General features: G+C 56.1%; 1 protein-coding gene and 1 pseudogene across 2 annotated transcripts; one reads left to right on the top strand and one right to left on the bottom strand.

The window, feature by feature from the left end:
- Positions 1–87: 87 nt before the first annotated feature.
- Positions 88–19,526, bottom strand: LIG3 (DNA ligase 3). 2 transcript variants are annotated; one of them, XM_037167240.2, is made up of 21 exons: positions 19,409–19,526; positions 18,515–18,587; positions 16,693–17,243; positions 14,706–14,849; positions 12,530–12,727; positions 11,750–11,901; positions 10,916–11,082; positions 10,723–10,800; positions 10,452–10,620; positions 8,860–9,015; positions 6,922–7,053; positions 6,478–6,557; positions 5,421–5,508; positions 5,050–5,127; positions 4,611–4,734; positions 3,846–3,988; positions 3,578–3,652; positions 3,048–3,194; positions 2,505–2,706; positions 2,027–2,166; positions 88–1,060 (listed from the first exon to the last, which is right to left on the bottom strand). In XM_037167240.2, the coding sequence occupies exons 3-21, from the start codon at positions 17,237–17,239 to the stop codon at positions 827–829; spliced, it is 3,054 nt and encodes a 1,017-aa protein (XP_037023135.2). In that variant the 5' UTR covers positions 17,240–17,243; positions 18,515–18,587; positions 19,409–19,526; the 3' UTR covers positions 88–826. The 2 variants fall into 2 exon arrangements, with proteins under 2 accessions (XP_037023135.2, XP_037023134.2); XM_037167239.2 differs by having other exon boundaries at positions 2,502–2,706.
- A 764-nt stretch (positions 19,527–20,290) lies between these two features.
- Positions 20,291–20,390, top strand: LOC119065336 (uncharacterized; annotated as a pseudogene).
- Positions 20,391–26,724: the final 6,334 nt, after the last annotated feature.

Consider the following 26,724-nt stretch of genomic DNA (forward strand, 5'->3'; position numbering starts at 1 on the left):
GGCTCAGCAGCCCAGCACGGCTGGCTCATCCTGTGAGGTGTACTGTGTATTTCCATTGCCACAGAAAGTTATATTGAACAGCACTCGTCTGCAGTAAATTGTTCTTTTATTCAAGTAAATCAACCTTGGGTGGCCAAGGAAGGAGCCTTTCTTTGTAAGCAGACGATTTGTCCAGTCTTATTTCCAGGGTTTTGGGGAGGCGGATCCTTTGGGAGCCTTGAATGGCCCCGACGGCCACGGGCCCCACTTGCCCCCTTCCGAGCAGACCTGCCCCGTGACAGGACAGCACGGGCGATGGCCTCATACGGAGCATTCTGTGTTCTCCCGTGTGGCTTCACTCCTGGGCAAAGGGCCAGGTGGAGTACAGGTTTGCCAAACACAAGCAGCGTTCTGAGGACAGTCTCTGCAGTACAGCTTTGACACGAGCCTGTGCGGAACGGTGACGGGGGTGGGCGAGGAGGGAGGGCAGACCGTCGTGGGGCTCGGCCTCGGGGACAGATCTCTGGTACAGCCCAGCCCTCACTTAGCTCCTTAATCACTGGGCGGGGGGGGGGGACAGGACAAAGGTAATTGCAAGGTATTTTATTTAGAAAAGGAATAAAAGCTTCTTTTTAAAGAAAACAGATGACAAAACCAGCACCCAGATCCGAAAGATCTATACAAGCAGCAGGAGAAATGGCTTCACTGGTGGCACCAGAGCACCTGACCCCTGGCAGGGAGAGACCATGCGTGGGTGGGGGCTTTGGAAGACACTGCCTGGAGGAGAAAGTCCGCCCCGACCCGTGGTGGGGCGGGGCAGGGCCCCAGGGGAGGGGAGGCAGAGGCCCTAGCAGGGAGCTACCAGCCTCCGTTTCTGGATACAAGCCCAAATCCACTCTGGGGAGACCTGCTGGGCCTCAGGGTTCTTGTCCCTGCTGCCCAGCACGTGTGTGGCTGAGGCCATGTCAAATTCCTGCACCAGGTCCCCATCGAATGCCAGGAAGTAGCGCCTGAGACGGCTGAAGTCAGGTGTGGAGGGTGGCAGGTACAGCCGCACCCCAGTGAAGATGTCCAGCAGCACCTGCCAAGCACAGGGTCAGGGTGGGGTCAGGAGTGGGGCTGATTCAGTCTGGGGGCAGGGGGGTCTCCCAGTTGATGAGCACAGGCCAGAGGGCAGGGTTAGAACAGCTGCCGGACACATGGGGAGTCTAGCTGCCGGTCAGGACACGAGCGGAGTTGACTGGAGGAAAGGCACAGGCCTAAAACCCCCATCTCCCAGCTACTTCAGAGTACGTAGGACTGCCACTTTGATCCCTGCCTAGGAGACAGGGAGAGGGGACGGTCTTGCACTGGGGGCCTGGGCAAGGGGAAAGGGTGTCTCCAAGAGCCAGTCGGGGGCTGGCAGGCAGGGACGCCACTTAATCGAGCACCCACTTGTACACAAACCGGGGGGCCGAGAGCCTAGCCCCTACTGTGGAGGGGCCTGGGGGCCTGAGCCGCAAGGCCTCTGCTTCCTCGTGGCTGGCAGGGCTGTGGGGTGGCACGGCCGCACTTCACAGTGACCCAGTGTTGGCTTCCCTATCTGCCCTTTGGCCGCCAGCTCCCCCAGGACTGGCGGCTGTAGTCAGACTGACCAGGGAGTACAGAAGGGAAAGGGCTTCTCGGGTGAGGGGACAGTCACGAAGCTAATCGGCACCCTCCCCCTCCTGGCTGGCCGGCCCTGCCCTGAGCAGGAACTCACTGCTGCACGCCCACACCAGACAGGGCTTTCTCCCCTTTAATGCAAACTGTGCCTGGGGACGGCAGTTGGGCGGGTCCCTGCAAGCCTCTCCCTGCTGGGCTGGCTGGCTACCTCCTTCCTGTCTGCTCACTGGCCCGCTGCCTCTGCAAGGCAACGAGAGGGCACAGGGGAGAGCAGCTGCAGGACGGGAGGGGGTGTAGCCATTGGTCCCCCAAACACTTTGACTCAGCTCTCAATGTTCAAGTGCAGAGCGTCAGGAACATGGGGCCGAACCGCCCTCGCATGGAGGCCTATCCTTACCCTCACCTTTGCCTGGCATGGAGTCTTGTCAGAGACCTTGCGCTTCTTTGCCTCGCACGGGGTCTCGTCAGACACCTTCACAGGAGTCTTGCCGCCTGGCCTCTCTCCCCCTTTCACAGGGGGGGGCTCCACAGTCAGCGTGTGGCCTGCAGGGAGAGCCTGGAATGAGGACCCAGAGGGAGGGGGGCAGAGGGCCAGGCCTTGCCCTGCTGTGAGCACTGGGGCAGGGGCGGGGGGTGGGGAGCGCTCAGAGGTAGCTAATGCCTAGGCCAGATGGGCTCTCCCGGTCCAGCACCAGGTTTTCGGAGCAGAGGGAGGGTGCCCAACAGAACGGCTTCTGGCCCCCGGCTGGACGCACAACAGGGACACAGTCAAGGTCGGCTGCGTGGACAGGATCCCGCGGACTGAGCGTGGACTGAGCGCTGGAGCAGGAGCTTCCGCCCACACCACACGCTCCACCCCAGCGCCCCCCTCTCCGTACCACCTCCGCTGCTGGAGTGACGCCGCTTCCTTCCGGCCTTCTTGGCACCGGCGGAGGGCTGCTCCGGAGAGGCTTTGGCCTTCTGAGTCGCGGCGGGCCCCGAGGCGCCCTCGTTCTCGCCGCTGCTGCCGCCTGTGGGGGAGCTCCCCTCATCTGCTGCCACCACGGGGAAGTCCGCCCTCTCCTTGGACACCTGGTACAGCTCCTGCGGAGGGGAGGGGATGGCAGGTGGGGTCGAGCCCTTCCCAGCCACTAACTGCAGAGGCGGTCTGTGCAGTCTGTGTTAGACACGGGTGGCAGGGGAACAAAAAGGGACGAAAGATGAAGGAGGACAAGCTGGCTTCCTTGGTGCTTTTCTAGACTTTGGCCCGGTTCCCTCGAGCAGCGGCACGGATGGCGCCTGGGGCCCGCCCGCAGCAGGCAGCTGTGAAGGCAGCAGCTCTGGTCCCTCCCTGTGCTCCCTGCCCCGTCTCAGTGGAATGGGGAAAGGAAGACAGGACCTGTGAACAGGCTGGGACAGGGGTCAAGCAGACAGGCAGCTGGCACCTTGAGTTGGGGGAGGTTAGTGGCAGATTTCCAGTCCTTGTCGTCCCGGATTCGGGTGCAGCGAGGGAAGCGGATGGAGATGCCATCGGCCGTGTGAGCCTCGGACTTGGAGAACTCGGCCCCTGTGATCTCCCACACAGCGGCTTTCTGTGGGAGCGAGCCAGGTCACTTACCAGTTGTGAAGTGCACGCCGCCCGACCAGCTAGAAGCACTATGGACGGCGGGCCCGAGGCCGCGCCGGCCACACTGTGGCTGCCGACGCTGCGTCAGCTAAGGGCAGTGTGGTCTCCCGGGGCCTGCTCCTCTTACTGCAAGGAGGGAGCAGGTCAGGCCCCCGCAGCCCCTCTGCGACTAGGGGTGGGCGGTCGTTCTCCCTGTCCACTGGAGATGCTGCCTCCGTGCTGACCGGGCCCCCAAGGGGGAACAGCCCAGACCCCCGACTGGGGGTGGACTGTCAATGAGGCTGAGATGGCAGCACTGTGGCCCCGGAGACCTTTCAGGTGGAGGGACCGCAGGCCCCCGGTTGGTACCTTTGGGTCTGGGACGATGAAGTCGGGGTAGTAGATCTTGTTGACCTTCAGCCAGCTGGGGATCTTGCTGGGGTCCTGGAGGAGGAGAGGTGCTGTCGGGCTACTCCTGAGCCCAGGCCAGACTCGGACCCTCCCTCAGTCACGGGCTGTGGGGAGAGCCGACTCGACCCAGTTCCCACCCGGTGGGTGCCCAGAGGCCGTGCAGGCCTGACGCTGCCCCCGCAGAGACGGACAGACGACACCCGTGGACCCTTGGTGGTCTCCTCACCTTGCTGATCTTCACCATGTCCAGCTCCCTCTGCAGGCGGGCCAGCGTCGCGTCGTCGTGGCCCCCCGAGCACTTGGTGACCGTGCACCACTTCTGGCTGCTCGGGTCGTAGCAGCCCATGAGGAAGATGGACATCATGCCACCTGGGAGGGGGACGCGCTAAGCTGCGGGTGCGGGGAGCCCCCTCCGCCGGCCCCACTGGACCGGCGAGAAAGGGGCGGCCTGCTGGGGCGAGAGGGGCCTGGGCGGCGGCATCTGTGCGCCGCAGCTCACGGCCTTGACTGCCTCTCGCTGGCTGTGCGGGTCTAACGTTTCTGAGCCCCTTCTTCCAGGGACTCTTCACTTCCCCTTTAGTCAGGGATAATAAGCGCACGCAGCCAGCTGGGCCCTAGTGAGGTGCGCAAGGAACCGGACAGAGCCCGGCCCACAGCAGGCTGCCTGGCAGGACTGGTCCTCAGACCCCAGCTTTCCCTCCCATCAGGCACTGGGGTTTTGCCGGCGGATCAGGCCGCCAGGCCCTGATCGCTGGTGGGCAGTTCTGCAGTGTCGGGCGAGCACAGTGCACCCCCGTCCGACCTCTCTCTGCCGTGTCTTTAGCTCTCAGGTGTCGCTGCCTGCCTGGGGTGACGGGGCCAAGTCAGGGGCCCCGATCCCAGAACTCTGGGAGTTAGAGCGGCCTTGCTGGCAGATCGAGCCAGTAAAAAGGCTAGCCTGCACCTTCAGGGGCGCCCTTCAAAGAAGTATCATCCCAGGGGCCACCCTGACCTTTGCTCCCCTGCCCGTAGAAGGCCCCAAGGACCACCAGGTCAGCTGTGTCAGCCATGGCCCCTTCATTCAAATAGTCTTTCTTCACTTTCAGCCAATGTCGCTTTCCAGGCTCATAGGTACCCTGCAGGGAAGCAAGAGAGAGACCACGCGGACCAGAATGGAAACTCCACAAGGTGGAGCGACTTCTTCACGCAGCACGCCGGGCTGCTATGGCACCCAGGCTCTCTGGGGAAGAACCCTCGGACTCCGGCGCTGCAGCGGACACACACCACCCCTCTCCAGGTCCAGCACAGAGCTGTCCAAACCCTGGAAAGATGCCCCCTCAGTGCGCATCCCTGACACCTAGGGCCACCACTGCCATCTCCTGGCCGGGGCTGGAACGGCCCAGCGGGTGGGCTGGGTCCACGGAAGAAAGCAAAGGAAGCCACCGCCTCACCTTCACGTCCTTCAGCACCAGCCCCTCCAGCCCCTCTCGGATCACCCGGTTGATCATGTCGACCAGGTCCGACGCTTTCTGAGGGGCAACAGGAGAGACGGAGAGATGGTGAGACGGGAGGGGCCGTGGGGCATGAGGGCGCTGTGGGAATGGGGCTGGCGGCTCTGTCGCGCACACCAGTGCACTGCCCACCGGGAGCCCCCTAACTGCAGACAGAGAACAAAGGGCTCGCAGAGCAGGGGCCCCCCAACCTGACCCGCTGCACTGGGAGACATAGGGACCCCTCACGGTGGGGACTAGCAGCCAACACATGCACATCAGCAGCCCCAGGAGACAGCTGGGGCGCTGCTGATGGTGGGGTCTGCACTCACGGAGACTCGCTTCATTTCTGAGAACATGATCCGGTTGGGGATTTCAACCATGTTGTCGTGAAGAAACTTCCGCCGCTCACACAGAGGCCTAAGGAAGAGGGACACACGGGCTGAGGTCGGGCCAGGGTCCCCCAGCCCCAGCTCAGAGTCCTAAGGAGGGAAGGGACATTATATTCAGTTTCACGAGGGCAACTGCCACGGCTCAGGGCCCGTGTCTAACGGTTCTGCTTGCCGAGGGCCACCAGGGCCCCATCGGGACCGAGGACAGATGCCTGTGGCTGTAGCACAGCCACTCCATCCCAGTAGCTCCTCCCTCCTTTATCCAGTCACGGGGCACCTGGCCTCTAGCCCACATGAACCATGAACCCTGGTCCCACCTGAAACATGGCTCTGACTCTTGCTTTTCGTCCCTGGCACCCAGCCCCCTCCCAGGCCCACTGGTTCTTGCGTCAGCAGGCTGGTAGGCCTCAGCACCTGAAACCCAAACCCCAACTCCTATCCCCAAATTCCTTCTCCTTTCCACTTCCTTTCCCTTCTGCACTCAGGATCTGAGCCAGTGTGGGAGGGGTGGTGGCAGGGACACACTTTCCTAGTGTGGAAGGGGCCAATACTTGTTTCCGGGCCTAAGAATTTGGAGGGGGCCAAGCCAAGACTGCTGGTTCTCCCCAGGACGGCCCTGCCCACAGGCCCCCGATAGCCAAAGCATCCTGCCATCAGCTTCTGCTAAAAGCAACACTTCTGAGTGGGAAGCCACCTGCCTTACGTCCCTGTAGGTGCCGAAACCCTACTGTGCTCACAGCCTCTTTCTGGTCAGCAGTCCGTTTGGCTGGAGCAGAGAAAGTAGTGGGGGTGGGGGTGGGGGTGACTTGAGCTCTCAGAGGTGAAAACGCGCCCCCCATCTCTTCCTCTGTCCACCTGGCAGCAAGTGTGCTGCCAGCTGGCTCCCTGCGCCACTGCCCAGCCCACCCAGCGCCTGGGTACAAGGAGGTGTGTGACCTAGACCCTTCCCCACCCTTTCCAATCCGAACCCCCCAGGAACTGAAGACAGACTCCTCACCTGTCCATCAAGCTGACATCATTGAAGTAGATACAATCGAAGACAAACAGGCAGACGTTAGCGTCCTGGAAGGCAGCTTTCTGTACGGGAAAAGGAGGCAGCAGGCGTGGGGGGGCAGAAGGGGAGGGCGTGAAACCGGGTGGTGCAGTGCCCTTCCGGAGCCCTCGGAAGCAACCCGACAGAAGGGTCCCGTCGTGCCCTGAAACCCTGGTCCAAGAGGGCACTTAGCAGACGGAGCCGAACAAAACCCGGCCCAACTACAGTCTCTTCCCAGTACAAGCTCCTTCTGATGCAAAGACGCACCTGAACTGGGTTAATTCACACGGTTCAGAAACGGAGAATACGCCACCCCTAAGCCAGTGATTCGTCGCTCCCCTTCGGACCAACAGCACACACACAGGCACACGTGCACACTCATTCTTGCACACCTGCCCGAGCCACTACCTTGTGCACTCCCAGAGTCCCGAAGGGCAGTGGCTTGCCCGTCCTGTTGTCGATCAGGAGCACCTCAGAGTCCAGGATCATGCTGTGGCCCCCCGGGAAAGCCTGAGGGATGTAGTCCTTAAAGTGGGCCACCTGCAGGCAGAAGGGGCACTTAGGTTAGGGACGAATGGGCAGCAGGGACCTGAGGCCAACCCACAGAGGGCAAACCCGGGCCCCGGAAGGGACACAGCACACCAACACGTGGAAGCCCAGCTGATGTGCAAACAGACCCAGGCCTTGGCAGCCACCTGGACAAGAGGACGACATATTGCAGAACCTCCGTCCAAACCCAGGAGGCGGCTGGCCCACGCCGGTCCCTTTCAATGGGCTGTGGAGGAAGGAGGGTTGGGAGGAAAAGGGAGAAACAGACTAGGTGGGGGCAGGCCTCCAGGAAGGGAGGGAGGAGAGGCAGGCAGAGGCCTGTGGGAAACCAGACGGGATGGGAAGGAAGAAGCGAACCCCCTTGGGAGCAGCAGGGGACCATGAGAAGCGTCTTCTCTGGGTGGGAGATCTGAACCCACAGCCATCTTCCAAATGAGCAAGAAAGGGTTCTGGAACCAGGTTTTCCTGGTCAAGGCAGAGTCCCTGGTCCCTGACAGTCCCAGACAGGGGACGTCCTGTGGTCATCCATGGCAGCCCCGCTACTCGATGCCAGCCCCGGCGTCCAGAAAGCACGACGCGGTCTGGCTCTGGCCTGGGTGAGGCATGCCGGCCGCCGCACGGGCCCGGGGCCGGGAGAGGCCTGCACCTCACCCCACTGTTTCCACCCCCTTGGGGGGGGTTCCTCAGCAGGAGCGCTTGCTTTTTAAAAAGTCTTAATTTTTTTAGAGACAGGGGAAGGGAGGGAGAAAGAGAGGGAGAGAAACATCGATGTGTGAAAGAAGCATCGATCGGTTGCTTCTTGTACTCGCCCTGACCGGGGCAGAACCTGCAGCCCAGGCGCATGCCCCGACTGGGGATCGAACCAGCAACTTTTCGCTTTGAGGGGATGATGCCCAACCAACCAAGCCGCATCGGTCAGGTCGGGGCCCTCAGCAGTTGTACTGTGCACTGCAGAGCAAGTGAGCCTGCGCTGCAGCTGCACGGGGAGCCACTGCCAAGCTGCCCCCTGGGGCACCCGAAGCAAACAACCCGACCGCTAGGTGACCCAGCAGGACAGCCAGGCCGAAGCAAGGACGAGCCACACACACCACACTGTGACCTCTGTGTCGTGTGGGCGCTGAGCTGGGAAAGGAGGGGTCGCAAGGACAGGAAGCCCACACATGCACAAGCTGCCGGGGCCAGATGTTTCTTCCTGGAAGATACGTCTCCCCGATGCCCTGAGAGTGGGGAGGGCTGAGGAGTGAGGTTCTCAACACCCCAGTGAAGGGCAGGCGCCGGGCCCCCAGCTGTCCCGAGGGGCTTTGTTTACACCGAATGGAAGCTGATCGAGGGCCGGAACTTTGTTTTTTCTTTTTCCCTGCTAGTTTTCACCACATAGAATAGTGCCTAGCACAGACTAAGCAAGCACTTGGTAAGTGTTTGTTGAACAAATTCATGAATGACAACCTAACAGCCCCTTTGGACGTGAGCCCTAGTGTGACCAGGTGGGGGGCACACAGAAAATGGAAATGCAGAAAACAAGTGCTACCATGAGGCAGGCGCCAGGTAAGCTCACTGTCCCCACGTCCCCGCGGGCAGGGAGGCAGCACTGTCCTCCGGGGCTCTGCGCTGACGGACCCAGGCCAACGTGCCTTGGCTTGGCCTCCTGAGCAAGCCATCCTGATTAGAGGGTCCAGAAATGACCGGATGAATTCACTCCCGTTGCACACCAGAGCTGGAATGGCCATGGGGCTCTGGCCCTAAGATTCGTGCCGGCAGAAGGGGAAGACGGTCCTGGCAGGAGGGAGGGGACCTTACCTTGTGAGGTAGGACGGGCTTGAGACTGCGGCTGAAGTAGCTGAAGTGGTCCCCGCTCTTGTGCACCTGGACGCGCTCCCCGTCGTACTTGATTTCGGAGAACATGCCGTTAGGGCACTTCTTCATCGCGCTCTCAACGGACTTGCAGGCCTCGGCCTGGGGTGGGGAGGGAAGGGCCCGGAGCTCTGCAGCCGGCTCAGCGGGCACGGCCCCAGGCCCTGGGCACAGCCTCCGGCAGGATGCCGAGGAGCTGGCGGGGACGGACAGCTGGGGCGGTGTCGTATCTAGGGCTGACGCAGGAGCTTGCGCTCTGAAGAATACGCATGCGGCTCACTGCACAGCTGGTCAGATTCCAGGGCTGAAAGAGCATTTCTATCTTTCCCCAGTAATTCAGGATCGCGCAGGGCCTCTGGCTTATTATTAAACATATCGGTTATGTGAGCACAGGAGGTACAGAGGTAAGACTCGAGTACAGGGAACAGTGAGGTGGCAGTGAGGTGGCAGTGATGAGGGACGAGACCCAGGAGTGCCCATCGGATGCGTGTGTTGACCCGACTCAGCCACTGTGGCCGCCCTCTGGGGGCGTGGGTGCGTGTCAGATCACACACGGAGTTTCATTCCAGCCTAGCGTGGCATCGCAGGTGACAGGTACTAGTCACCATCTTCAGTTCAGGAATGCAAAAACCAAGTTCATAGGAGTTAAGTGTTCACCTCAGATTCCACAGCCAGGAAGTGGCAGGAATGAGTCTGACTCTGGGAGCCACTCCAGAGGCTGTGTGGCTAACCGCTATGCAGTGTAACCGCGGTGCTCTTTAAGTGGGAGTCTGTAGAACAGACTGCAGCGAGAACTCCTACAAGGGTCGGAACGGCCCGTCCTGGGGTGGACATCTCACCACTTTGGTGCTGGCTGTCCCACTTTCCGGGAAGGAGCGGACACTCCCCCACCCCACAGGCAGAACCCTAAACCAGGGCTCCAGTGTCACAACACCACAGTGCCATCAAACGCACTGCACACCCCTGGGACAGCCCAGAGCCCCCCCCCCCCCCAGTAGGCGCCGCACACGGAGGAAAACCGGCACCGGAGGCCCAGGACAGCCTGGCAGCGCCGGTCTCCCCCTTAAGCCTCCTCTTCCCAGAGGAAAAGGATGCCCAGCCACACTGTCCCAGGAGGCCTGGCTCTGCCATCGGCTCTCAGAGCTACTTTGGGACAGGTCACTAAACCTCAGGAGTTACTTACACACCCACCTGTCTCCAGGAAAAGCAAGAAAAATCATTCTCTGTAGATGCCTCAGAGGGTTTCACACTCACTCCCACAGGAAAACTAAACACCAAGGGAGGCTGGGGAAGGGGTCTGAACGTCTCCAGCCGGTCGGCTGCAGAGCTGGGCCTAGAGCTCAGGTACCCCCGCTAGATCAGGCTGCCTTCTCCTTTGCCTTCACTTCCCCACTGAGAAGCGCTCTCCACCTGCCCACTCGTCCTTCCCCGGACCCCTGCGGTGAACCGGCAGGGGCTGCCAGCATTCACGCCCTCTCAGATCTCGCGTGGAGCGGGGCGCACTTGGCGGGAAGGCAGGGCCCACGCAGCATCCTTACCAGCATGGGCTGCACCGGAGTCATCAGGGAGGCCTGAACGCTCAGAGTCCGTCTCCGGCCCGGCTCCTTCTCCACCTCCTGCTCGTTGTGGAGGACCCGCTCCACCACGTCCTGCAGGTTGCGCGAGGCTTTGAAGGCTTCGTAGGCGTTGGGGTCGAGGGCGTCCAACCTGCCGGTGGAGACAGGAGCACGGAAGCGAGGACCACTGCCTTCGGCCCATGGCTTTGCAGGGCAGTCTGTCCTCACAGAGAGGGGAGGAGCTGGCACTTACACGTGTTTTGCACCTGAGTTCATCTTCAGGTCGTGTTTGATCAACCTGATGATGCATTTGAGGTCGTTGGCCGTGCACCTAGGGGCGGGGCACGTGCGGCTCGGTCTCTGAAGAGCTCTGAAGCCCTGAACCTCCCTTCCCCAGTGACTCCACTGCCCCCCCCAGGCTCCCCAGCACTGGGCAGCCCCCCGACCTGGAGGCGATGTCCTGCAGGGCCTGCTGCTGCTCGTCCTCCTTGCTGAGCCCTGAGAGCCGCAGGAGGAACTCGTCCACCTCCTGGATGGTGAGAAGGCTCTTGGCAGCGGGGGGGAACGACCTGCTCTGCTCGAAGAAGACCCTGATGGTCTCCGACACGTCACCCTGTCTCCAAAACCAAACGCCACTGCTGCAGCCCCCAGATGGCCAAGTGCACCCCAGCCCCAGGGCTTGAATCAGAGATTTTTCAGTCATTGCTCCTGTGCCCAGCTCAGGCACACCGACCTCACTCCTCAGAGAATCTACCCCACCCAGTGTCTGTGCAAGGGCAGCTCCAGCCACCAAAGGATGTGGCCACCCGCCCTGGCTGGAAAGTGGGACGAGGGCTAACCCAGGGCTGAGCCGCCTTGACTCCTGCTAGGATTTGAACGGAGGGTGAATGTGACCATCCTATGAGGGAGGTGCTCGGACAGACTTTCCCTGGTGCCAAGGCTGCTGTCGTAAGCAAACCGAAGCTGGATGGCAAGGCCAAATTGTAGGAGGAAAACAGCGACAGAAAAACAGGGTCCAGGAGGAACCCCAGGAGCGAGAGCAGGAAGGCTTGAACCCCGGCCCTCGAGAGGGAAGCTTTCGTGGCTCGGCAGCAATGCGGCTTTAAGTTCTCAGAGCCTTGCGAAAGTGGCAGCTGCGGCCTCACCTTCGGGGGCTGTCCTGATGGAGGCCCACTCAGCTGGGTTTCCCTTCCCTAACCGGCGTGTGCCCCGGCAGGGAGCGCAGGTGCCTGGCCTGGCTGACGCCGCCTGGCAGGCTGCCCCCCTCCCCTTCCTCTGACCTGCTCCAGGTCTCGAGCCATGTCATCTGGGTTGCAGTTAAAGATGCGGCTGAAAAGCTTCACAATCTGCTTATCATTCAGGTTGTAAACACTCTTAACAACACCAGGCAGCAGCAGCTTCACCGTGAGGTACACGTCACCGTGGAAACCGTCTGGAGACAGGAGTAGGGAACCCTTCTTGAGAAATGGAACTTAAACACATAAATACATAAACTCCGGAACCGAAAGAGAGGTCTTCCCGCGGCCCACACTGCTACAGTGCTCTGTGCCACCTCTGCGGCAGCATAAGTCAGTTTGGTCGCTGCGGTTTCTGTGTCTGCCCCTGCCCCCGCACCCGGCTCAGCCCCTGGATGAGCCCCCGTGGGGCACAGCCACACCCTGCACTTAGATGCAGTGACTTGTCAGATGGAGGGAGGAAGTGGAGCTGGAAGAGCCCACTGCACGCTGTGCCTGTGACTCACTCAACCTGATCACGAGTGCAGGACATTGAGTCTGCATGCAGGTCGGGTGGTGGGGCAGATTCTCCCGGCCTCCCTGGGGCAGAACAGGAAGGGGCAGAGGAAGGAAGATGCCAATGTGCCTGGAGCAGAACCGGCCACACACTTTGCGGGGGCCCAGCACAGAACAAAAATGTGGGACTCTTTTCAAAATGAAGAGTGTCGAGCCAGCAACAGCAGAGAGCATTAAGACGGGGCCAGCAATTGCAGTTCACAGGCCCAGGAGTCAGGCTAGGGCTCCGGCTCTGCACAGGGAAACGCCCCCAGGGCACGCCAGGCCCACCTCCTGCCGAGCCTTTCCGGAGGAAGTCCTGGATGATCTGGGTCTTCGTGTTGTAGCTCGGGTTCTCCGCCACCATGGCGCACAGCTTCCGAAACTCGCGCAGCAGGCAGTCCCTGTGCTTGGGGTCGCACTTGCTGGAGGACAGACTTCTCTTCGGAGTGGGGCTTGGGCAGGCTTCCCCGGAGTTGTTGGGTCTGGCTGTTGGAGACAGAGACAGGGAGACCGGACTCACTTCGCCTTCCTGAGAAGGAAGGGGAACTAACAGGCACCCGGCCTGTGCTCTGTACGCAGCTCCATCTGATCCCCGAAGAGCCCTTCGGGATGGATGTCGCACACATCTCACGGGTAAAGAAGTGTGACCCCCCCCCACTTCACAGCATTAACAGTGAGTGAGCAGAGGACCAGGTGATGGGGGTCTCTGCCTAAGCACTTCACAGGCGGACACGGGACCCTCCGTGCCCAGTGTGGTGGGGGCATCTCAGCACAGCTGTAAAGCCGGCCCACAGACGCTGGGATGAGAGAGGGGAAAGAATCAAAGTCATGGTATCATGGAGGCGGAACCGGGAGGAGCCCTGGGGGTCACCTAGCTCCGTTCTGATGGGAGGAGGAGGCCTGCGGAGGGGGCCTTTCCCAGCCCTGTGCCACCCCCCCACCTCCACCACCACCTTCTTTTCTGCCTTAGGGGTTGTCAACAAGCAGGGTTCTTCTCCAGCCACCCCCAAATAACTGCACAAGTCTTGAGTGACCCTCTCTTATGCCCCTGTGACGATTTACAAAGCAGATTTCTCTCCGCAAGCTTGCAGCAAAGCCATTAGCAAGCAGGCTGCTGATGTAAGCTGCTTCTTCGTCCGGGCTTTGTAAATTATAAACGCTGAAGAGGATTTGGGGGGCGGAATCTCTGAAGCCCTGATGTTCGGCAGGCTGCAAGAACCAGAACATCTGCTTCCCTCAACTTCTCCCCAATTCTCCCCCCCAGGGTCCTTCCGGAAAGGAAACACGTTGTCCTGACTGTCACCTGGGCTCTTCTGTATTTCTGGCTTTCACCTACCATTAAGTGAACAAACAAAAAACCAAACCTCAGACTTTTAAATGAATAAAGCCCCAACTAGCCAGGTGCCATTGTGACTGCTTCCTCTCCCACAGCCCCGTGCAGACACTGGGATCAAGAAGGCAGGTGCTGCCACCCTGCTTCAAGGTCAAGGCCACTGAGGCTGGGAGGGGAAGCGCCTCACTCCCCTGAGTGCGCGGGTCGGGCCCCAGGGCTGGAAGCAGGGCCCGGGCCTTCTGACCTCGAGTCTAGGCTTCCTTCGCGCCTATGAACCCACCACCCTAAACAGGTTCCGGGCTGTGTGTCTTCATCTTCTTTACCTGAGCGAGCTGAGCACGTTTCCACGTGAAGGCACGACAGGGGCAGCGTGAAGGAGCACAGGTGCTGGAGTTACACAGACTCCAGTGTGCATGCTACGTCCACAAGGAACCTGAACGTCAACTTTCTCATTCATAAAACAGCCCTAATGAAAGCACTTCCTGAGGTCAACTGCGGCACAAACTGCAGCCGTGAAAGCCCGCCCCCGCCCACTGCCATCGGTCACATACGGCGTGTGTGACACTGGCCTTCTCCTGCACTTTCACCTCCGGCTTGGGCAGGTTCAGGGATGCAACTTCTCAAAATCCTTTCGTCATCAAAAAAGCCCCAAGGAAGTAAAGGCCAGGTTATAATAACCTGCCCGACCCACGTAACTACTTCAAAGGGAAGCCTTGACAAACCAAACGTCGTTTTGCTACAACAGAGAATAAAGTACACAAGGAGCCCTAGCTGGGTAGCTCGGTTGGTTGAGTGCTGTCCTATACACCAAAAGGTCGTGGGTTTGATTCCCAGTCAGGCTGTGGACGGGAGGTAATTGCTTGATGGCGTTTTCTCTCTCCCTCTCTGTCTCCCACCCCTAAAATCAATAAAAACCTTACCTCAAGGGAGGACTTTTTTAAAAAAAGTATACAAAATAAAAATGCTATACAGGCGGAGCACTGAGAATTAGCCATTATCAGGCTCTGCTCGGATGGAAGCAAATCATTACTGAGACTGGAGGACAAAGACTTGTTACTCTGACCTCCAGTCCTGAACAGGACGCCGAGTCGGAAGGGTCATAATGGCCACAGCAGCCCGGCCCCAGCTTACCTGCAAAGCCAGAAAACTTCCGGGGGTGGGTACCGGGGACAGCCGAAGGCCCTTTCCCTGGAGACGCCACCTGGCCGGTGGCGGTCAGCCTCGCCTGCACGACGGCCTTCTTCCTCGGTGCGCTTCCGGACTTGGAGGACAGGTCTGTGAGCCCCGAGAGAGAGAGCACAGGCTTCAGTGGAAGGGCCCCGAGAAGGCTTCCGAAGGGTCCACCCACCGCTCTGACAGCCGGCCTGGCGAGCCAGTGCCCACATGAGTGACCCGAAGCTGGCTGCTGGCTCGGCGGAGGTGCCCGGTAACACTGTACTGGGGAGGAGAGTGTTCTGGGGACAGAGGACCCAGTCACCCTTTATTAATATCTCCAATTTTCATCGACACTCTCTACCTCCTATCTGACATAAAATAACCTCCTGATTGTTTGGGGGAAGTCAGAGATCACATCTCAATAGACAGAACTTGGGAACCCGATGGCACGGAATGAGCCGCATTTACAGACGCAGAGAAAATGAAATGAAAATGGTTAACAGAGCACGTCGCTTTGGCACAGACAGGAGCACCTCCAGCCGCCGAGGCATCTGCGTCACGAGACAGTTCCCCTCCACCCCAGATCCCCTCCTCTGAGTGAGGCGGGTCGGGAAGCAACGAAGACCGAGGCCGGCGGCTGAGGCAGGGCAGGCAGAATGGAGGGCTTGAGAAGGGAACACACGGGAAGCAGTGTTCTCTCCCGGACGTCTTCCTCCTCTCGAGAAACAAGGCCGGATGGGCCTTTTCAGAGCCACTGTTAAGAGTCCTCCTACAGTGACAAGAACTACACTTACCTGAAACATGACTCATAACGAAGACACAGCCATAAGAGACCAGTGGGATTTGGAAGTACCAGTGTAAGATTTCTCAAATAGGCACAAATGTTAATATGCACGCATGTGTGCCTATGCTCCATGCATCTGTGTATGTACGTATGTGTTCTGTGTACACACATACATGTGTGTCCTAGTCCTGGTCTGCTGAAAGGGCCTAGAAGCAACGATGGCTCATGGCAACAAGGACACGGAGCATTCAGAGTTTGGTCTCTAAGGCCCTTCCTCACTAGCAGGACCCAGGGCTTCTCAGAGAAACGGCTGATTCCAGGGCAGTGGGGGTCCATGGAAGGTAAGCCCAAGGGCACACTGCTACCCAGAGGGAAAGGACGTGCTTGAAAACACTTTAAAAAGATGGGGGTATTCAGCACATAAAAACAGGTCAAAGGGTCTCCCAACTGGCCAAGTTGGGGACACTCAAGAACCAAATAAATAAAGTATGGTACGATTATAAGCCACCAGGAAAAAAGAAGTAATCTATGAAACCAAACAGATAATAAATTAATAGATAAAATGTATCTATTGATAAATGTCCTGTTCTTCAAAAATGTCAAGGTAAAAAAAGAGAGACTACAGAAATATTCCAGAAGCTAAAGAGATATGACTACTAAGTGAAACACCTGACCTTGACATGGGGATTCTATCCTGGAGGGGGGAAAATGCTGTAAAAGATACCCTTTTATCAACTGAAAAACTGGGCCACGGATGGTAAAGTACTATATCAAAAGCAAATTTGCGGAAGTTGTTAGCTGCAGTGTGGTCACGTAAGAGAGTGTTCCTGCTCTTAAATAAAATACCCACATGGAAGCACACACAGGCAAAGCGCTGTGTGCACAGAACCTCACCGACAGTTCAGGAAAAACCCCGCGTGGGTAAGGAGTAATAGTGCACATAACCACAAACGGCGAAGCAAAGCCTGCGAAATGTTAACGACAGGTACATCGGGGTAAAAGGAGTAGAAGCATTCTTTGTACTATTGTTATTCTTGCTACTCTTGTGAGTTAAAAATTACCGCCAAATAAAAAGGTAACAGCAGAAAAGAAAGCAGGAAAAGCACTGAACTCTACTCTCCTTATCACTGCTTCTTCCCTCAGCACCAGTAAGGCAAGAAGCGGGATTCTCCACCCCACCTGCAATGTGCTGGCTTATCTGCTCCTTCTCGTTGTCTTCCAGCTCCTCCCAGCCTTCCAGCTCCGTGAGGTCTTCGATTTTTTTCGTGGTGGCCCGAGCCCGCTCCAGTTTCTCGAACATGCATTTTATGTGGTACCACTCTTTCATCTCACCCCCAGCCTCTGAGAAGGGGTTGGGCACCACTTTGCCGATCCGGCACACGCCTTTCACAATCTTTTCCTTGCACTTTTTGCAGCCAGCTGTGCTGCGCTTGGCGTAGTCCACACAGAACCGTTGCTCGGCCATTGCACAGGGCTCGCTGCAGAGTCCCACATGCAACCCTGGCGAGAAGACAAGGCAGGTGGCGCGTGGTCTCAGATGGCCGTTTTGGAATGACAGGATGGGCCTTCTCTGCTGGAGGAGGCAGCGCCCATGAAGCCGATCTGTTTCTGACCACTGGCTGAACCGTTTAATGTCCAGCCAGAGACGTCCTCGGAACAGGCACGGTTCTTTTCGGCTGAGCGCACGGAAGGCTGCCGGGAAGGGGATCTTGAAAGCCAAAGTCATGCAGCTGCACAAACAGGTGAGAGGCAGAAAAGGTGACATACAAACGAGGAGCTAGGCTTTCAGTGTCCTCAAAGGCCAAGGTCCTCTACAGTCCATGCTACCCCATCAAACCCTTCCTAAAGTAGTAACGATTTAATGCCTACACATGAAGAGTTCCAGTAGAGGAAACTTCAGTTTGCAAAAGGATGTTCAATTATCTAATGTAGACATGTATAATTAGTAAATCACAATCCGGAGAATCCAAATAACATAAAGACTTTTTTTTCCTCAGGTCATCGGCAATACCTGGTACTCAAAATGAATGATGACCCTTAAGTATTATGAGACCTCAAGTTCTTTTTAATCGCCAAGAAAAATGACATTGTCCATGCTGTGGCTCAGTGGACTGAGTGTCAGTCTGCAAACTAGAGGGTCACCAGTTTGATTCCCAGGCAGGGCACATGACTGGGTTGTAGGCTGGGTCCCTAGGAGGGGATGTGTAAGAGGCTACCACACATGTGTAAGAGGCTACGGTGTTTTTTACCCTCCCTTCCCCTGTCTAAAAATGAATAAAATCTTTTAAAAAAAGAAAAAGAAAAATGACATTATGAAGTTTTTAAAGTGCAGAATACACATATGCCATCCTCAGAAACCAATTAAGCCACTCCACAGACCTGTGACTTATTCAGAAGCCCTATTTTGAGAGGTGAGACTTTTGATTTATCCCAAATAGTCTGGAGAAGCAGCCTGCTTGGGTTCAAATCCCAGCTCATTAGCTGGGTGACCTTGATAGGCTACTTAACCTCTCCATTCCTCAATTTCCTCAACTGTAACATGTGGCTACCGACTGTACAAAACTCAAGGGGTTGTCGTTCTCAGAGAGAAGGCTCTGGAACAGAGCTGGGCACACGGCAGCAGCTGTCCATGTGCACTCAGCCTGTTCGTGCTTCAGTAACTTGACTCAGGGAACGCTGGCCGGCAAGGGTCACAGGAACCGATAAATCAGCCCCACTGGCAACAGGGGTAATTTTCTGAATGATCTCCACTGTTCTGATTTTCAGTATATTGGAAGTTATTTCGGCCTGAACGCAGCTTTGTGTGAAACTGCTGTTGGGTGACGTACAATGAAAAGCAGATTTCACTCACCGTGGTGCCACCCGATGCAGAGGGACGAAAGTGGACGGGCGAAAGGGATGGGCGTGCAGCAGTGGCCGTGCAGTTCAGGGACTATGCCCTCTGTGAAAAGCCCCTGAGCCTCAGTGTTCTTATCTCTAAACCAGGGGAAGTAATACCTACCTCACGGAATGGTTGGGGAATTAAAGCGAGTCCATGAATGGGCTGGTGTGTTGTGCGTGAGGCTCCGAACGCCCTGGAAAGGTACACAGAAGTTGCATATTCTTACACGTACAGAGTGGTCTATGAGTTTCACGAAACTGCACACAGGGCTCTGTAAGCCCCATGAATTTAAGAACCACAGAGCCGAAGCATATGGAAGTACGGTGGGCTCAGAACACACGGGGTGTCAACGACTTATAAGACACGACCCCCTCGCCCACAGTGCAGGGGTTCGACCTCAGAGCCCCTCGCTGCGCCCTGCCCCGCCGGCCCGGGCCACGAGGAAGCACAAGGCTCCTTTGAGGAAATCCGTGGGTCCAACGGTTCCCCACAGCGGCTGCTCAGCTTTTCGGCAAAGGCAGTCGAGACGGAAACCGTTGAGGTCTGCACGCAGCCCGGGCCGCCTCGGCTCAGTGAGCTGCACCGGGCCGGGAAGGGGAAGCCCTGCAGCCGCTTTTCCTGGAGGGCCTTCCCGCGGTGCTTTCGGGGCAGTGGGCAGGGGCTGCGAGCTAGGGGAGCCCACCCGGGGCGCCAGGGGGCGGCGGGGAAGCGAGTCCCCCGGATTGAGGACACAGCCTAGGGCTGGGGAAAGGGGCACGCCGGGAGAAAGGCTCCAGTGTCCCGGCCGGGGCCACACTGGGGGATCCTCCTCGGCGTAGACCCGTGGGGGTCCGAGGGAGCCGGGAGCCAGCCCCCACAGGCTCCTGGGGGGCCGCCACGTCACGGAGGGTGTGCCTCGGGGCTCCGCGGGAGGGCGGGGGAGGAGCCGAGGGGGCTGGCTCCCGGGCCGCGCCAAGCCTCGGACCCCGGGCTGCCTCCCTCCCCACGGCCTGGGCCGGCCGCGCCGCTTCTCACCTGCCTTCCCGGCTCCGGCGTACCCCGCAGGCCTCCGACCCGGCGCCCACAGGCCGAGATCAGACACCACCGTTGTACTCTGTCTCTTTAAATCCGGGTCCTTGAGCCGGCCTCAGCGCGCAGGCGCAAAGATCCAGGCCCAAGCTGCACCGCCCGTCCCCGCCCCCAGCCAGCCACGTGGGCGACGGTAAGGTACCGGCCAGTGAGGCCCAGGTCTGTCTGTTGGGGGTGGGAGGACGAGGGAGTGGTTCCCAAACCTGGACGTGGCCGGGAAAGTAGAAGTTACGGGACGTGGTGGCACCCCAGGGCGCAGCCCAGCCTGAACGTCCGAGGACTCTCTTGCTGGCTATGATGTGAGAGGTTATCCGGTCCTTCAGGTTACTGGTTGGGACACTGTATAGAAACGAGCTTGAGGAAGGCAACGATCACATCTTTCAGTCTACTTTTCTGTATTCTCTTTGTCCTGTTTGCACGCAGTGCCTGGCGCCTACGAAGTATTCTACAAATAATACTGAATTAAAAAGAGGCACTAGATAGAAAATGTAAAGGAGTGATGGAGAGATTAATCTTGATTGTTGTTTCAAGTGTATTAATCTCTTTTAAACCTCGGGTCAACTTTTTGAGAGATTAGGATGGCTGTATTTACAGCAGGCTCAGGAGGTAAGCGAACTTGTGCAGGATCGAAGAAGGGCAAACTACTGGGCATTGTTAGAGAGGTAAGCCGAGTTGAGATCCCGGACCAGTTCTGTGTTAGGAGAGAAAGAGCTCGGCCTGTGTTACCCGGGGCCTGGAGAGCCACGGAGCGCCTTAGGAAACACTAATTACTGTGGAAGCTGGGCAGGGGAAGAGACTGAGGTCAAGGAACTAATGAAGTTCCTCGGTGCTGGCTTTGGCAGCTTGTACAAATTGGAACAATGCACAGAAGATTAGGTGGCCCCTGTGCAAGGATGACATGCAAATTCGTGAAATGGTCCATAATTTTAAGGAAAAAAATTTTTCTTTCTATTATACCTGGAGGCCCAAGTACCAACTCAGGCAGTGGAATGATCCTGAGTCTCTACCAGTGCGTTTACTGTGCTGAATGGAGGTGTTGGATGCCAACTAAACTCATTGCAGTGATTATTTCACAGTTGTATGAGTCAGACCTTTATGCTGCACACCTTAAGCTTATGCAGTGATGTATTCCAGTTCCATCTCCATGGAACCCGGGGAACAAAGGTTCTTGTGACAGATGAAGCTGGCCTGAACAAGCTCATTTAGTTGGGGTGGAGAGAAAGGTGTTTCATGAACATTTAGATTTTAAATTATCTTCCAGACAAAGCGCTGACTTTGGTGAGATGAGGGTAACTTGAGTGAATAAGGTAGATGATAGTGCTGTCGACTGAAGCAGGAAATGAGAGGCGAGGAGGAGGCACCGAAGGGGAAAGGGTGAGTTTTGTTTGGATATTCTGTGTGGCCCCCACAATTACCTTGTCCTGAGTGGGGGAGAGCTTCTAATGTGTCACAGAATGAACCAGGTATTGGGATTGGAAGGCCACTGGGAGGCTCAGGTCCTGACCCGCAGTGAGTGATCCTGAACAAGTCTCTCTCGCCCCGTTTACCGTGGTGTTTGGGAAATCCCCGTGACCGTATCTTTTCCCCTGGCCCTGCGCCGTCGAGTGATGTCACCACCAGCCACATCTGGCTCCTGAGCTCTTGACACGTGGTTCCTCTGAACGGACATTTGTTGGAAGTGTGAGGTCCACACAGATTTCAAAGACGTATTACGAAATGAAACGGACTGCGAAATATCTCATCAGCAATTTATTTATTGTTGATTACATGTTGCAGTGATCATTATGGATGTGTTGGGTTAAATAAAATATATTATTAGAGTTTATTTCAATTTTATTTTTACCTTTTTGAAATGTGGTGCCTAGAACATAGGAAACTGTATACTTCTGGTTATGCTTCTATGGGGCAGCATTGCCCTGGACTGCAAACCTGTTTGCAGTAAGTGACATCTGTGTCTTGAGCACCTTCTTACCCTCGGCGCCTAGATCAGTCCTGGGCACATGGTAGGTACCCGTCACATATGTATGAATCAGTGAATGAAACCCGCGAGTGAATGGAATAAATCAACAAACCTCTGAAAGTGCTAAGCTCCCTCAGAAGAGTGTTCATCACATCGCACCTTTGACTGTGTTTGACACAAATGTGCCAAAAGACATGGGTTCTAAATGTTTGTTTTGCCTGATTAGATCTCCTAGGAACCCGAATGATTGATCTCTTTTACGCAGCCACCTGAGGCAAAACGGAAGTAGCTGGCAGTTGCATTTCCTTAGAGAAGGGGAACTGCCACAAAAGAGAACAAGCTAATGTGTGGTGGGAACCACGCAGACTTAGGTTTGAGTTACGACCCACCACTGGCTGTGTAGCCGTCATGTTTTCCTAGCTTCTCTGGGTCTCACTTTTCATGGTGAAGTGGGGATCAAAATACCTCTCAGGACTGTGCGTGGCAATTAAATGAGATGACTGACATTAACTTGCAAACTGGCACTTAGGGGTATTTCAGTAACTGTACATTCCCTCTGCTCTCCAGCCTGGACACATCCATACCATTGCAGAGTTTAATCATTCAGTTGCTCATCAGTCAGTCAATTATGTATCGAGTGCCTACTCTGTGTTAGGCACCATAACAGGAGCTGGAGAACAGCAGTGAAACAAAACGCAGAAATCCCTGCCCTCGTGAACGTAACAGGTTGGTGTGGGAGATGACATAGTGAACAGTAAGTAAAGCGCATAGTCTGTAGGGTGAGGTGGGTGCTCTGGAGGAAAAGAAGGTAGAGGAAGATAGGTCCCAGGTGGGGCAGGATGGGGTTGCAGTTTCGAATAAAGGGGCCAGGAAGGCCTCGCCGACAAAGTGATAACGGAGTAAAGACTGCAAGGAACGAGGGGGAGAGCTGCGTGGAGTCCTGGGTGGAGGGAGCAGCAAGTAAAGGCCAGGCTGTGTCTCTGTCTGGTGGGGAGACAGCAAGGGTGTGGCTAGAGTGGCTGGATGGAGGCTGAGAAAAGGAGGGGGTGCGGTCAGCAGGGTGTCCCAAGACAGGTCTTGTAGGATCTTACAAACTGCCGTAAAGGTGTGGGCTTTTATTGCAGGTGCAATGGGAAGCTGGTGGATTGCATTGAACAGAGAAGTAGCGTGATCTGACTGGTTTGGACAGAATTGCTCTCACTTTGGCTGCTGCGTAGAGAAATTGGGAGTGAGTGAGGTGGCTTCCGTAAAGATGCAGGGGAGAGCCCTGGCTGGTGGCTCAGGGTATTGAGTCCCAGCCTGCGAACCAAAGGGTCACCAGTTCGATTCCCAGTCAGGGCACAGGGCACAGAACCTAGGTTGCTGGCCAGGTCCCCAGTGGGGGGTGCACGCAAGAGGCAACCTCTCACTGATGTTTCCTTCCCTCTTTTTCCCTCTCCCTTCCTCTCTAGAAAATAAATAAAATTTTTAAACAAAAAGATACAGGACAAGATGCAGGGGAGAAATGAGGGCTACTTGAATGGTAACATCAGAGAAGTAAGAAACAACCTGAGACTCATGGACATCTTGGGGGTCTGTGGACAGGGTCTGGGGTGTCCTTGAACCTCCTGAAATTCTTATATAAATATTTGTAAGTGCGTTTTTGAAGGGAGAGTTTAATTGGATGGAGTCTCAGGATCCAAATCAAGAACCACCTTGGTGGCAAATAAGCAGGATACCTCCTGCCAGTTCCTAGTTATTCCCAGTCCCGAGGTGGTGAAGCCCTTGCCTCAGACCTTGACCCCAAGGCCTCCCTGAACCTGTCTGCATTTTAAGAATGCAGCCTGAACTGTTGGTTTGGACTCTTCAGGATTGTTACCAAAAAAAAAAAAAAAAAAATTACAGGAAAATGGGTAGATTCTGTTTATTAAAAAAAAAAAGGTTTAGCCCTGGCTGGTGTAGCTCAGTGGACTGAGCACGGGCCTGTGAACCAGACAATGGCGGTTCGATTCCCAGTCAGGGCACATGCCTGGGTTGCAGGCCGGTTCCCTGCAGGCCAGTTCCCAGCAGGGGACGCACAAAAGGCAACCATACATTGATGTTTCTCTCCCCCTCTCCTTCCCTTCCCTTCTAAAGATAAATAAATAAAGAAATAAATAAATCTTTTTAAAAAATGTTTAATTAATTTTAGAGGGAGAGGAGCAGTGGGGAAAGGAACATCCCTCAGCTGCCTCTTCCCTGCCCCCGACTGGAGACCTGGCCCCCAACCCCAGGCATCGAACCAGTGATCTTTCAGTTTGGAGGTCGGGGTTCAATCCGCTGAGCCGTGTCAGCCAGAGCAGATGCTGTTCCTCTTTTATGCTGCTCTCTACACACGCCTGGCAGCTGTGGGCAGGAAGAGGGGGAAGACCACACCTTCGGAGAGACAATTGGGGGGCACTCGAGAGGCTAGTTGCACTCAGTGGATTCCCGTTTTAATAAGCTCTGGTCTATGAATCAGCACTGAGAGCTGATTTTATGATTTGATTTGCGTAATAATCACCCGATTAAAATAAGTTGTAAAAAGGAAAAACAGCGGTGGTGTTTGCCTGCATAAATATTTAAAAGGGAACAGCTGTAGCGAGATGCAATCATTCAGATCAGTCCATGGCATTCTTAATACGGCCGTGGAGGCTGGATCTTAACCAGAGGGGTCTTGGCCTCTCGTCTGAACGTCTTTGTGCCGTGGCTGCCGGTCTGGACTAGGACAGAGCAGAGAAGAGCGGTCAGGTGTGCCTTTGGGAGTGGCTGATCTGCGACGCAGGCGTGGACTTCGAGGGGAGGGTTGAGGTCACAGACACCGAGCGAGAGGGACTCACAGTCGCTGCCATCTTCCCTGAACTTCTAGGTTGGGTTTTCTGGTGTGAAGGCCTGGCGGTCATATATTTTAGGAGGCAAGTTAATAATTTTCAAAGGGCTAATGTATTTTACAAAGAGATGAGCCTATTTGGAAAGCCAGCTTCAGTTGCGTCTGTTCCCCTGCTCCCTGGCTGGTTGATGGGTAGCCTGGATGAGTGTTGGGTTTCCAGTTCTAATGCAGTGGCAGGGTTGGAGAGCAGGTTCGTCTCTTGTTCCCCATGCCCTCTTCTGTATATACCACGGAAGCCCTGACCCTTCTTCTCTCAGTCTCTGGGAGCTTCCAGCCAGGTAGTCCGGTGTGGTCTCTCTCACCTGCCTTCAGCTCCAGGTGTGGCCAGTGTGAAGGAGAAACTCTTGTTGGCATTTCCACTACACACAACGTGCTCTGCTACTCTGACTACCACTAAACTTCTGACACCACACGGGGGGTTTCTACACCAAGCAGTTCCACGACAAGCTGGGCGTCCTGCAGCCTAATTCGGTTCGGACACGGTCTTCGTGGAGTCAGTGTCGACTGCTTGCACAACCGCCCCTTCCCACCGCCTCAGGTGATAATCAAGCCCAGGATGTGACCTGTGCTTCTGACTGGCGGGCTGCCTATCGATCAGAGGTTCCCACGGCCCCCTTCTCTGGTTCCATTAATTTGCTAGAGAAGCCCACAGAACTCAGGAAAACAGGCTACTTAGTAGATTACTGGTTTATTATGAAAGGATGTAACTCAGGCCGTCGGAAGGGATGCACATGCAAGGCATGTGGGAAGGGGTGCAGAGCACCTCCACGCGTTCACCAATCCAGACGCCCTTGAACCCCGCCCTTTGGGTTTTTATGGAGGCCCCATCACACAGATTAGTCATCACACGGTTGTTTAAATTATTAGCCGTAGGTGACAGAGCCCAGCCTCCAGCTCCCTTCCCTGCCAGAGGAGGACGGGTGGGAGGAGGGGCCGAACGTCTAACGGTCATCCTGTAGTCGGTCCCACTGGCAACCACACTTCCAGGTGTCACCTCATTAACACGAAATCCGATGCGGCTAAAAGGGGCTTGTTTTGAATAACAAATGACACCTTTATCCCTCTCAACACTAATCATCTAGGAAATTCCAACGGTGTTCGCAGCTCTGGGACAGAAACCAGAAGAAGGCCGAAATATACGCAGACATTTTTTATTGTACTTCGCCATAGCACAGTTACACACGGGCGGGGGCTTCTAAGGGAGCGTACCCAGATAGCGTGATGCCCTGAGAGGGCACAGGTGAGGCTCAGAGAATGAACCGAGTGGGCAGGTACCACATGGCTAGTGAGAGGGGAAGGTCAGATCTCAACAGGATCAGCTCTGTCTCGTAGTAAATACAGTCCTGTCCCATTTTTTGCACTGTTTACACGCCGCCAGACTGTAGTTTTCTGGAAGGTAGGGCCGTAGCTTATTCATTTCTTCAACTAGTGTTATCTGAGTATTTGTACTAAAAGGACTCACTTGCATATAACTCATTGAGTCCTCTCAGTCATCCCAGTAGAAACGATTGCTCTTCCTGTTTCGTGGCTGGGGAACGAGGGGTGAAGGAGCTTTTATCCAGGGTCACGTAACTACGTGGTGGACCACAGGGCTCAGTGTAATGGGCGTTTCCCAGTTGGAATGTCTGGGAATTGGTCTTGCTTCCATCGGAGACAACTAAGGAGTTAAATTGGTTGTCGAAAAGGGGAAAGCAAGACAGTGTGGAGAGTCTGATAAACTTCAAGAAACACAGCTTTCCAACCCAGCCGACGTCTCTGAACAGCAGCACCCTTAAACTTGACAGTGAACGTCTCTAATCTTAATTCTTGCTGTTTTGAGGGATCCTCTCCCATTTTCCACATTTTAGAATATTGGACTGGGAATCAAGTTACATCTTATTACTACTTTAGCAATGAACTTGCAGAGTGACCTTGAACAAGATGTCCAAAATGGAGGTGATAATTGTTTCACTCACCTGGGGGTGGGGAGACTTGACAGTACAAGGTAATGTTAAGTCATGATGATGATGATGATGATGATGAAGGGTGATGGGAGGGACTTTGGGACCGTTGCCCTGAGCAGGCTCCCTCATCTGGACAATGGGGCTGTACTCTCCAGGGTTGCTCTGAGGATGAGACGTGCATGTCAGGCCTTGGCATTCTGCTAGACACGTGTCGGAATCCAGTCAATGGCAACCATCATTAATAACCCAACAGCCCAGCTTAGTTGGTACTCACAGCCATGCTCTACAGACTGGCAAACAGGTACCGCGCGCGCGTGCGCGCGCACACACACACACGCACACACACACACACACAACAGTAACCACCCAGTCAGTGCGGCCCTGCAAACTCCCCTAGAGGTGACTGCTGGCTCCCTGGTGCGCACGCAGCCTGCCAAGTGCTGTTAGGAGATGGAGGTGCAGCCAGATGGAA

The sequence above is a fragment of the Artibeus jamaicensis genome, unplaced genomic scaffold, assembly GCF_021234435.1.
Source record: "Artibeus jamaicensis isolate MK-2021 breed Jamaican fruit bat unplaced genomic scaffold, CSHL_Jam_final contig_2259, whole genome shotgun sequence".
Lineage (NCBI taxonomy): Eukaryota > Metazoa > Chordata > Mammalia > Chiroptera > Phyllostomidae > Artibeus > Artibeus jamaicensis.

Bases quoted from the DNA above. Each gene is read 5' to 3' on its own strand.
- LIG3 (XM_037167239.2), bottom strand. From the start codon at position 17,239: ATGACTTTGGCTTTCAAGATCCCCTTCCCGGCAGCCTTCCGTGCGCTC. The intron at 10,801-10,915 runs GTCGGGGGGCTG...CCCCGCCCCTAG, and splicing joins CTGCAGGACATCGCCTCCAG to GTGCACGGCCAACGACCTCA. The intron at 3,653-3,845 runs GTGAGGAGACCA...CTCCTCCTCCAG, and splicing joins ACATGGTGAAGATCAGCAAG to GACCCCAGCAAGATCCCCAG.